At 36.5% G+C, this 12,334-nt stretch overlaps 1 protein-coding gene and 1 pseudogene across 1 annotated transcript; one reads left to right on the forward strand and one right to left on the reverse strand.

The window, feature by feature from the left end:
• Positions 1 to 5,007: 5,007 nt before the first annotated feature.
• On the reverse strand, positions 5,008 to 5,966 carry LOC133876816 (transcription factor TCP9-like; annotated as a pseudogene).
• Positions 5,967 to 7,962: 1,996 nt separating this feature from the next.
• LOC133878448 (general transcription factor IIH subunit 2) lies at positions 7,963 to 12,054 on the forward strand. Its single transcript, XM_062317004.1, has 5 exons — positions 7,963 to 8,242; positions 8,778 to 9,072; positions 9,672 to 10,133; positions 10,363 to 10,738; positions 11,466 to 12,054. Exons 2-5 carry the CDS (start codon positions 8,785 to 8,787, stop codon positions 11,612 to 11,614), a joined length of 1,275 nt encoding a protein of 424 aa, XP_062172988.1. The 5' UTR covers positions 7,963 to 8,242; positions 8,778 to 8,784; the 3' UTR covers positions 11,615 to 12,054.
• Positions 12,055 to 12,334: the final 280 nt, after the last annotated feature.

The following is a 12,334-nucleotide window of genomic DNA, read 5'->3' on the forward strand; positions in this document are numbered from 1 at the left end:
GGGAACCCGAAACAGAGGGAGAGAGAGATCAGGAGAATAAGAGAAATTGAGAGGCCGAGAGAGAGAGAGACAGCCGAGAGGGAGAGAGTGAATCAGAGAGGGAGAACCGAGAGAGGGAAACCGACGGAGGAGAGGACCCAGAAGAACCGGAGCTGAAACCCGACTCTCCGACGAGACCCAGACCCGATCCTCCGTGGGTCATCGCCGGTGACGAACCCAGGGGCGATTTCCGGCGGTTCTGGCCGGAAATCCGGCGACTTCCATGGGCGATTTTCTGGTGAATTTCCCCAGCCTTCAATTCCTGATGATTTCTTGTATTTTCTATTTGATTTATTGTGGTTTTCTGTTGTGTATTTGGATTTATTGAGTATTTGGATTGACCCGGTTGTGTGTTGTTTCGGTTGTGTGGACTGGTCTACGTTTTGGGTTGTATCGGTGAGTTTTGATTGGGTTTGGTTGGTTGCTAGGTGCTGAGTATTTTCCTTGATCAGCCGGTTTTGGGTGGTTTCGGGTGGTGTAGTATGTATATGTTATGATACTGTGTATTTGGTGTTTTTGTACCGGTTGTGTGAAGTCGTGATGGTGTTCCTGTTTTGGGTTAGGGTATCTTAGAACTATATTTTAGTATTTGGTTTTATGGTTTAATGATGTGATGTGTAAATTGAGGATAAATGGGTTTTAATAGAATTTGGTTAACTAATTATGCCACAGGAGAAGTGTCTCAGCTGTGATGTTGGATAAATTGTATTTTCAAAGGTTGGATCTTAAAATGAATTGCAATATGGATTTCAAAATAATCAATTAAAATGGTTATATGGTTTAATTAAAAATTATGACAATAATATTGAGTTCCTTAAACTCGTGTTAATAAATATAAATGATTTCCAAGAAAAAATGGGTAATTGTATCTATATATGTACAATTATGATCCTTGAATAATAATATTAACACTCTCTATATATAAACATATATTTATTGCAGAATATGAGCTATTATGAGAACTGCACCAAAAGGCTGTAAGTATCTCTATACTTACTGAGGACGAAGCTGGTGGATTTTTCCATGATATTGTGTTTACTGCTTTATTTATTTGTTTGCGCATGTGTTCTTACATGTTTTCTATTTTTAACTAAAATGGTTAATAACAAAGCTGGTATGCAGCGGGGGGGGGTGATGGCTGCCAGTGGAACCTTTGGCTTCCGTGACACTTAATAAATAAACGGGTTATGACCTTTGGCTCATAGTCTGCTGGGACCTTTGGATTCCAGTAACAAACTAATAAATGTGAGAGTTGGCTAATACAGCTGGGGTGTTGATGGTATTGCCAACTGGGACCGTTGGCTCCCGTGACACGCTAATCCGGACCGTTGGTTCCTTCACGAGGGGAGTGCATAAAATTGATAATTAAGCCTTGCATTTAAAACTGTCATATTACTGTTTTATGGTTAGGTATACATTTAATATATGACTGTGATTAGCTACCACGGATTATATATTGCATATATACGTGACTATAAAACCATATTTGCATTATGTGGCATTTATTAGTAAATCAGCATTCATATTATTATGGGAAACAGTGGACTCACTTAGGTTGTTTTGTGTTTTTATTTCTATATATATATATATACATTGGTGCAGGTTTATAGACAAAGATTAGAGCTCGAGTGGTCTTCAAGTTAAAGATATATAGTTTGTATTTTGTTTGTACTCTTCTGTGTTTATAACATTTTATGTTGACAAGATTGCTAATAATTTCCATGTATTCTCTTGTGTCACTATGGACACCTGTTTCCATGTATTTGTTCTAAGTATTTTCTAATGAATGTCTAGAGGTATTTAATTTAAAAGTTCTGATGTGTTATTTAATCCAAGTCTGTTGGATAAATTATATTCCGCTACCAATTTATAACTCTGATGTTGTAGTAATGTCACGTGAAAATCGAAAATTTTTCACTTACGTCTTTTTGAAAAAGGCGGGGCGTTACAGTCTACACTTAATGATATTTGAATATCTTCTACTAAAATTTACAACAACCCTCTAAAACTCCATTCCCTCTACCCTGAGTAAGGTTAATGTGTTTTAAAATTCTTTTTAAAATAAGTTCTGGGGCTGTGTTTTTTAGGCTTCTCCATAGTGTATTTCTCTACGATCATGTATTTGTAACCGTGTGTTTTACGGTGTTATGTGATTTAGTGCGTTTAGTTCTATGAAAGTAAAAATTGAATTTGTGAAAATGAGTGTAGTGCAGATAAGAGGTTGTCTTGTTGTTGCATATATTCGAACTAGTGTGTTGCTTTTGCTGTTGTAGGTCTTGATAAGCATGCAGTGAGTCTCCATGTTATGCAGAAACATTAACATTATCATGAATGATGTCCTGAGATTCTCTAGCAAATTCTTGGGTCTAAAAAACTTATACAATGCTTAACATCTTTATAAGACTACAAAAACCCATTTACTTGCAGTTCTTTACTTATTTAAAGATTGAAAAATCATTATAAAAATGAGGAAGACTTACTTGCAGCTTTATACACACAAAGATGGTTGAAAGAAAAAATTTATATTGGACGAGACTTCTTTTTATATCTATCAATTTCTTTTCCTAAAAAAAAATTGGGGTATTTTGAGAATTTTGACAGGATTTAACGGAAAATTCGAATGGAGGGTTGAAATTGAAAAATATTGAAATTGGATACACTAAATTGTCATTTTTTAAAGTTTAATATTACAATTGCAAAAATAATGAAAGATTGGGAGTGATTAGTGAAGTTTTTCCTTATTTTTTTCTTTTGTAAACATTACATTGAATTCAGAAAAATGATTGACAGAGATAGAATTTCCTATCGTTGTTTATGGTACAAGATATGACGATTTTTTAGTTTACGTTGTTGTTCATTGAGTAGTTTTATAATAATAATAATTATTATTATTATTATTATTATATTTTTTTTGTATAATGCACATTGTGTTTACTTGATTAATTAATGGACGACATTGGCTTTCAAGATTTTATTGGAACCGGGAAAAGTATACATAAAAAATAGTTATTTTCTATTATATTATTTTTCATTTGTCGTTTTTTGTCTTTATTTTCGTCGGTATGTTTTTCCATTTTCATTTTTGTCCTTATTCTCTGTTCTAATTTATATTATTTTTAATTCAAGTAAATGATTTCTTTATTTTGTAAACGTTACATTGAATTCAAAAAAAATGATGGTCAAAAAGAGAGTTTCATATTATTGTTTTTAGAACAAGGTATGACAATTTTTGAGTTTACGTTGTTGTTCATTGAGTAGGGTTTATTATTATTATTATTATTATTATTATTATTATTATTATTATTATTATTATTATTATTATTATTATTATTATTATTATTATTATTATTATTATTGTTTTGGGTATGTAATGCATATTGTTTACTTGATTGATGGACAACATTGGCTTTCATTAAGGTTTTTATAATGTATTACAATTTTTTTTCTTATAATTTTTTATGGAATTTTATCGAATTTGTTTATGAGTAGCTTATTAATTAATATGAGAAATTAACCGGCTCTGTGTTAATATGTTATTTTATTGTTAGAAATATTTGATTGACTCATTTAGATACTTATAAGATTGTTAAAGTTGGATTTTTATAGTGGGAATAGTTAAAAGGTTGTCTTGAATAGTTATATTGCCAAAAAAAAAAACTTCAAAGGAGTCACTGTATATTAAGTAATGAGATGTTAATAGTACTATAAACATTTTAGTTATTTTTTCACCGTTCAGGCCAAATGTTTTCGTTCATGTTTGTGTTTTTTGGTTCTCAATTTTCTTGCAACAAATTTTTGTTTCCTAAAAGAACCACAACATTATTTTAGTTACAAATTTAGTAAGCTAATTGGAATTAGGTATCATGGTATGAAGGGTTTGAACCAACCATAGCTTATCCACGACAAAGCTTCAAGAATTGTAAGTACAAATTAAGAGTATATAGGACAAAGATATTGAGTACATATGTGCCAAATTTCCAATATAGATCGAAAACGAAAGGGGATATATATATATTAGGCTCTCTTATGATTGCTTGGGATATACATATAGATCTGTCCTGATAGAACCCTTTTTATAGCCTCATCTAAACCATTTGTTGTAAAAATCGTGTCTATTCACCCCCTTAACACTTGATTCCTTCTATGCAATATTATGTATACAACACAAAGTTATAGAATTTTGGTTTAAGTTAAACGAGTTTGTGTCATAAACGGGACACAACTCCCTTAACATTCTCATACAGTCATACTTTTAAACTTCATGAATTTCTAAATTAATTGGATATGTGGGTTTATGCTTGTAAATAAAGAAATATGGTACAAAATTAGGAATGGCAATAATAATAAAAACAAAATTTATTAAGGCTGACAATTTTTTACATGACTAGCAAATCCGACAAGAATACAACACAAAGTTATAGAATTTTGGTTTAAGTTAAACAGGTTCGCATCATAAACGGAACAACCTAATTAAAAAAATAAATAAATAAAGAAGAAAATACAATTAACCCTTTCCAAAAGTTTGATAACTTTTTCAATCTTGCCTCCAATCTTTAAAAATTTGCAATGTGCCCCAACGAAGTTTTCAAATTTTTCAATGTGGCCAATCCATTAGTAATTTCTGTCTACTCTGATGGAAAGGGCCCCACGTGCTCCACACGTGATTTTTCTGTCACGAGTTTCTTCGTTTTACCCTCACACAGACCCTCAGTTTCTCTGTTTTACCCTCAGACAAACCCTCAGTTTCTCCATTTTACCCAACATCGTTGTACAAGGACCCATGGCATTGACCACACCAACAGTATGGCCGATTCTCAGTTTGTCCGAGTACACCTCACACCCTTCATGGAGCTACGCCACCTCCAATGGATCGTCGAACCGGTTGCACAAAAAACAAAGAAACTTCTGCTTATCGTAAATTTCCAACAAGAAATCCCTCAGCATATGAGCCTTACTACTCCCACCACCCTAACTGACACTCATCGCCATCGTCGACGACGAGTTATTCGCCACCTTGGCCCCGACAGAGGTCATGCTCACCATAGAGTTGGTCAACTCGACGCCGGTGGGAACATTTACGTTGGTGTCGATAAACGACGAGTAGGCATGGCTGACATGTTGAATATCATGGGAAAGAAGGACCAGATCTGGGGGCATTAGTTCGAGGAGGGTCCAGGTTGGGCCTGTGGGATCATCCAAAACGCGTTGGCTGGGACCATCATGCCCGTGTTCCCCACGGCATAGACCGAGACCAAACCCTGAGGGACCGCAAAAGTTGCAGGCTGGACCGACGCCAGAGTCGAGGGCTGCGAGACATCGTCGTTTATGTCCACGAATTCGTTGTTCGACAATCGTTTTCATTTCTGGGTGGTTGTGGTGGTGGAGGGGATTGTGATTGTGTTCGAGGTAGTGGTGGTGGGGATTTTGAGGGTGCCGCTAACGGATACAATGATGGTGGGGACAGTGCCAATGCCGGCGGCCTTTATGATAGCATGTTCAACGTGTTCGAGGAGCCACCAGACGATCTCGCCGTCGAACTTGTGACCAAGTTCGTGGGTCAGTTGGAAGATCCGGGCAGCACAAATGGCGAGTATTCAGATCCTTCGGCCACGACCCTCCACCTTTGTATGCCGGTCCTTTTTGGACGACTACCTCGCCGTCGTCACCAGCATCGCAGCGGGGACCATCCCGATCGACTGTGCGAGCATCGCCGGCGGGAGGGCTGGGTGGGTCTTTTAATTCGAGTTTAAGTCCAAGGGCTCCTCTTTCAACGGCATGGCCTGAAACGCCATCATATTCTCAAAAGTTTGTGGCTTTCGAGATGCCCTTGTGATTAAGGTTCTCTTCTGGGTCGCCGATGTTGGTGCTAAGATTGGAGGTGCCCCTCCGTCGTCGTCTTGATCCATGTCTTGCTTCTGATACGACATCATTTCGAGGGAAACGAGGCACCACTGATGTCTACTAAGGGTAAAACAAAAAAATCACTCAAACTTTAGGGGGTTAATTGTATTTTTCAAAATAAAATAAAAAATAAAAAAGCGAAAGTGAAAGTGTGAAACATCGAACAACCCTATTCGAGCTTCATTTTCTTTTCTTCACACTTGTGGTTTCTTTACTCTCCAGCACAGTTCGTCCGAAAGGTAGTCCCTTAATAGGTAGACTTCCAAACTAACTCAAACACAAAGACATATTCCCAGTAATCACTTTCCAACCTCGATTTCCTTTGTTCATTGACTTCTCCATCCAATTTAGATTCTTCAGTGCTTGCCAACTACTTTTTCTTCTGTTCTATAAAAAATTTATAATAAAATTTGTAATTTGTGAATTTTTTAATGTAATTCATTTCAGATGATTGAATGTAGGAAGTGATTTGGTAGTGTGTGTGCTGGGCAAATCATAGAGTTTGGTTGATGAAAGATTTCAAGTATAATCATAAAACCTTGACCTTTCAATCCAGAGAACACACTAATTAACAGTGAAATAAACTCAAATATTTGGTAAAAGATGCAGCACAACGAGGTCATATGGCAGGTAATCAAGCACAACCTGTAACAACCCAAGGAGAAGCACTAGCCAGATCTGTGCTCATCTAATAACTAAGTAATGTAGGACTTAGCATTCATGATTACCTTTATAAACCACACACTCTATGTGGGCTACTCATCTTTCCAATATGGAACTAGGGTGTTACAAACTGTCCCTCTTAAACTCCTAACATCCTCGCCAGGGCCACATCATATAGTGCTCCAGTACCACATGACCTAGCGTTATTAGGTGGCTCTAATACCATTTGTAACGACATAGGAAAAAGTGCTAACTAGATCTGCGCTCACCCCAAAATGACTAGTCAATTGAGAGTTTCTTAGAATTCCTTATAAAGTCCAATTCCACTTAATAACTAGGTAATGTGGGACTTAATACTCATGACTATCTTTATAAACTACCCACTATATGTGGGTTCCTTATTTTCCCAATATGGGATCAGAGTGTTACACAATCACTACTACAGTTTCATGGCCAAGTGAGTATTTCTTAACCTCAAAAACTATTGATTTTTCTGTCTCTATAAGAATCTATTGAAGTTTTGATTCATTTTGTGTATTGTGGCTAGGGGTGTAAGATGAGTGCAACCACTCGCGAACTCAGCTCGATTCGGTTCGATTAAATTCGATTCGGTCTCGGTTTGAATAATAAATGAGTCGTTTGTGAGCATAATAATATGTTCGAATATTAAACGAGACATACTTGTATAAACTCAGCTCGACTCGGATAAGCTTGTATAAACTCGTATAACTTCATTTTTACAATTTTTTTTTTTTTTTTGTATTATTTTAATTTTGTAATAAGAATATCGTTAGTAAAAACAAATTATCTTTCTAATATAATAGATATAATTTGAATTATTGTTGTGCGTTTAATTTTATAGATTTGTGTGTAAATGAGTGTGTTTGTGAGTATGTGTGGTTCTATGTGTGTGCATGCATGCATGTAATTTGTATATGCGCATAATGAATTTATATACATACATATAAACTCGAGATTATATTATTTAAGATTCAAGTTAATTTTATTAATGAACTCAAATGATAAAATTTTAACAATACTTAATTAATTAATGATTAGTAAGAATTTAAGAAAATATAAACAATCATGATATTTACTTTATATAAGAAATGAATAAGTTAATTTAGCGGCTCGTAATAAGATCGAACTCGACTCGTGTTTGAAATAAAATTAAACGAGCCAAGCTTGAACAGAATATCTCGTTCGGTGATAAATTCGAGCTCGACTCGTATTCAAAATAAAATTAAATGAGCTAAACTTAAACATTTTATACCCTACTCGATTCGACTCGGCTCAAATACCGCCGTAATTGTAGCTCTGCTAATATTACGGTGTGTTTGTAGTTTTGTAGAATCGAGACCGGGAAATTCTGTAGAAATCCGTATAACGTGACCGGGATTTGCAATCGGAGCTCGTTTCCGTAAATAAAAATACGCTAGTCCAAAAAGGAAGAAAAAGGAAATAAATGGGGATGTTAACCGGGCTAACCCGACCCATGGAGAAGTCGGCACCACTCCACTTCGGAAATCAGAATATTTGATAGTCGCTGCGGAAGAAACAATCGGACCGATACAAATCACAGTCATTCAGTCTTATACAAAGGAAGCTCTTTCTGGGCTTCGCAGCTTTGGACGAACAGGTATCTTCCTCTTCTCTCTGTTTGGTTGCTGAGAAAACGATAGAAAAGTAGAAAAGAAAAAACTAAACTCTTGAATCGGAAACGATCTTCATACGTTGAGATTGAGTTGTATTCCATTAGGATTTAGAGTTGCTGATTGGTAGTGTATTATACGATTTTATGGGTAGTTTAATGCACCTAATCATGGTAAGCGACTAGGCGTTCTCTGCAATATATAGGACTTCGAAAATAGAATAAACAAAAATAAAAAGAGTGTAAATTCCTCTTTCTCTAGATAACTATTGCATTCTTATTCTCATGTTTAACATTTATTGACTCTCATGATCAACCATTTGCTCGGAAGTATTTTGTGCTTCATCTCAATGGATATTTAGTTGTTAATATTGGGTAAAGTTCATCATATTTGGTCAAAGTTTTGGCTTTTGTTGTGAAAAAAGTTTGTATCGGTGATAGTTTGCGTTATAACAAGTGAACAGAATTTTCTGTCATGGCTGCTGTGTCTCAATCTGAGAAACATTTTGCTTCTTTGGTTTAGGGGGAACATGAACAATGGAGATGGGAAACGAGTGAATGGAGAGGCCGAGGAAGACGATGATGAGGACGAGGGAAATGGGGGAGGCCTTGATGCTTGGGAGAGAGCTTACGCGGATGAGAGGTCATGGGAGGCTCTGCAAGAGGACGAGTCTGGGCTTCTCCGCCCTATTGATACCAATACCCTTTACCATGCCCAGTATCGCCGGCGCATTCGCTCCCTTTCCTCCCTGGCAACTACTGCTCGTATCCAGAAGGGCCTCATTCGCTATCTCTGCATTGTTGTTGACCTCTCAAAGGTATCGTATTCATAACTTCGACACCTGTTTCATATAAATGTAATTCGTTTTCAATTGTTAATATGATCTTCTAGAAATGATACATTGGTTCCTATTCCCTGGACTGAGAAATCAAAATAGCAGTAGGTAATATGTTGCGTCTCTGTGGTGAATATTGACTTGTAAATTGTGGGATTTACATGAATTTTGTGATTGGCATTTCTTTTGCTTTGGCTAAAGACTGTATCTAGGGGATATAACATACAATAGATAGCAACATCTTTACTACCCTTTAAAAATTTCTGCTGAAAGTGTCTGTGAACTTTTTCACAGAACCTGAAAGGGTTAAAGTATTATAACTTTGAAACCAACAACTATAAATGGGTTAATTGTGAGCTGAATGATGCTTAACCATTGGGGAATTGCCAAAACGTATGGAAATCTGGCAGTTCTACCTCCTAAAAGCACCAAAAATCTGGCTTATAATTGGGGAATTGCCTTAGACCAATAATGGCAATGATAGATTAGAAGATATGGGTTTATAAGTTTTGGCAGTTCTTTTGATCAATTATTATGCATTGTTTATTTTCTTTTCATTTGCCTGCTTTCCATATGTTTAGGCAGCTGCAGAGATGGATTTTCGACCAAGCCGAATGGTTGTGGTTGCGAAACATGTGGAGGCTTTTATTAGAGAGTTCTTTGACCAGAATCCGCTTAGTCAACTTGGTCTTGTGACTATAAAAGATGGGGTTGCTCATTGCTTAACGGATCTTGGTGGCAGTCCTGAGTCCCATGTTAAAGCTTTGATGGGTAAACTGGAGTGCTCTGGTGAATCCTCCCTGCAGAATGCCCTGGATCTTGTTCATGGGTATCTAAATCAGATTCCATCATATGGTCATCGAGAAGTTCTCGTCTTATATTCTGCTCTTAGTACTTGTGATCCAGGAGATATAATGGAGACTATCCAGAAATGCAAGAAGTCAAAAATTAGGTGTTCAGTTATTGGTCTCTCTGCAGAAATTTTTATATGCAAACATCTCTGCCAAGAAACTGGTGGTTCATACTCTGTTGCATTGGATGAGGTGAGGTCAATCAACTACTGGGTGTTTAAAGATCAGGACTGATATCTAGATGAAATAATACTCCCTAAATTTGTTAAAATGACAACTTAGAGCAAACAAAAGTAGTGGTTTTCATAGAAATCCACCTTGGTCTAAAGAAGTTCAAGAAAGTGAAGTTATGATGAGAACTAGTGGTGTTTAAGTGCTCCTTACTGCATTTTTACGGTATTCATTTAAATATTTTATGCAGGTCCACTTCAAAGAGTTACTACTGGAACATGCTCCCCCACCTCCAGCAATAGCAGAATTTGCCATTGCTAATTTGATAAAGATGGGTTTCCCACAAAGAGCAGCAGAGAGTTCTATAGCAATTTGTTCATGTCACAAAGAGGCTAAGGTTGGAGGGGGTTACACTTGTCCAAGATGCAAAGCACGTGTATGTGAGTTACCTACGGAATGTCGAATTTGTGGATTGACACTTATTTCTTCGCCCCATTTGGCAAGGTCATATCATCATCTCTTTCCAATAGTACCGTTTGATGAGGTGTCTCCATCACTTCTGAATGATCCACATAACAGATTACCAAGATCTTGTTTTGGATGTCAACAATCTCTTCTAAATCCTGGTAAGTAGTTATATAGGGTGTGTATGCAATTCCAATTTGACCTGCCTATTGATCTTCTATGATTAATAATGCTGAAATTGCATTTGGTAATTGGCGCGTGCGCACACACACAAACATGTATATACACACACATTATGCAAGAGAAAGCCCACCGTAGGAAAAAGTCTCTCTTCCCGTCCCAGATCATATTCTAGTGTGTCCACACGAGGAAATTGCAATGCATCTTTCTCAGCAGGGATAGCTTGGACTACATACAAATATGTAGCTGACTCATATTTGCTCTATACTCTCTTGAAGAACAAAATCCTTTTAAACAATTATAAGATATACTTTCCACTAAAAAAAAAATCATAAAGGATCTGGGGAAGTCTAGATAATTTGGCACCCTTAGGCAAAGTGCTGCAGCAGCCCAACTTGTTTGGGAATAGCATCGAAGGCAATAGGTAGCAGGGTCAGGCCAGTGGCTGTATAGAAGCAAGAACTAGGATGGACTGACTTATGGGACCGATTTTGTATTTGTGATATAATGAGAGAGAAGAGAGCTGATATATCCAATACAACCAGCTACAGGAATCTTAGAAAAGTTGGGTCGGCTATTGAAGTTCTAAAAATCTCTTGTTGTTTCTTTTCTTTTCTAATGACTTTGAATGTACTATATCCATCTCCATGTGAATATGTTCAAGCCTATTCCGCTTACCCATATCTCTTTAAACTGATTTTGACACAGGAAACAAACCTAGCCTTCGCGTTGCTTGCCCAAAATGCAAACAGCACTTCTGCCTTGATTGTGACATTTACATTCATGAGAGCTTGCATAATTGCCCTGGTTGTGAGAGCTTCAGGCATTCCAAGTCAGCCATTGCTAGTGAAGAATGATGGTTCCTGTGACTTTATAATCTGCTACCCCTGTGCAAAAGAAGTTGTATTTCAACACACTTTCTCTAAGCCAAAGTCTTTCTTGGAAAGTATTCTAAGCCAAAGTCATAAGACAATAACTATATGCTTTTGGAACCATCCAGATTTCTAGACCATTTAGGACGCTGGGATGGTCTTGATCCAGCCTTTTGAAGAGGGGTGAATTATGCTGGAGAGAGAGAGAGAGAGAGAGAGAGGTGGTTAAAAGAAACCGAGTCGGTGATTTTTCCGTATGTACTGTGGTTCAGTTATTTATTTATGTAATTACTTGGGGAAGAAAGTTTTCAGTATTTAAATACACCTTTTGTGGCCTTTGATGTCTCCGGAGAATCAAATGAATCTTGGTAGTATCCTTCATGATTTTGGTAGGGGATGCAATGGATATTTTCATTTTTCATTAACTGTTATAGAAAGTTTTTCTTTTTGAACTTCATAGATGAACCTTTTTTATTTTAGATGTCTGACGCATTGGTGAGCCACAATTTTCAGAGTTTGTGTGTTTTCTTTTGATGATATTTGTTATGTTAATTTTCCACTTACGTCATCCAACGCACTTATGTGTTCTCTTTTCTCGTTGCTGAAGTAACTAACTCATGATAATAATCTATTAAAAAATTAAGAAAAAAAAAAATCAAAATTAAAATCAATCAACGTGGTTTCAGTCCAGTGCATTTAGCTCCT

The sequence above is a fragment of the Alnus glutinosa genome, chromosome 9 (genome assembly GCF_958979055.1).
Source record: "Alnus glutinosa chromosome 9, dhAlnGlut1.1, whole genome shotgun sequence".
Classification (NCBI taxonomy): domain Eukaryota; kingdom Viridiplantae; phylum Streptophyta; class Magnoliopsida; order Fagales; family Betulaceae; genus Alnus; species Alnus glutinosa.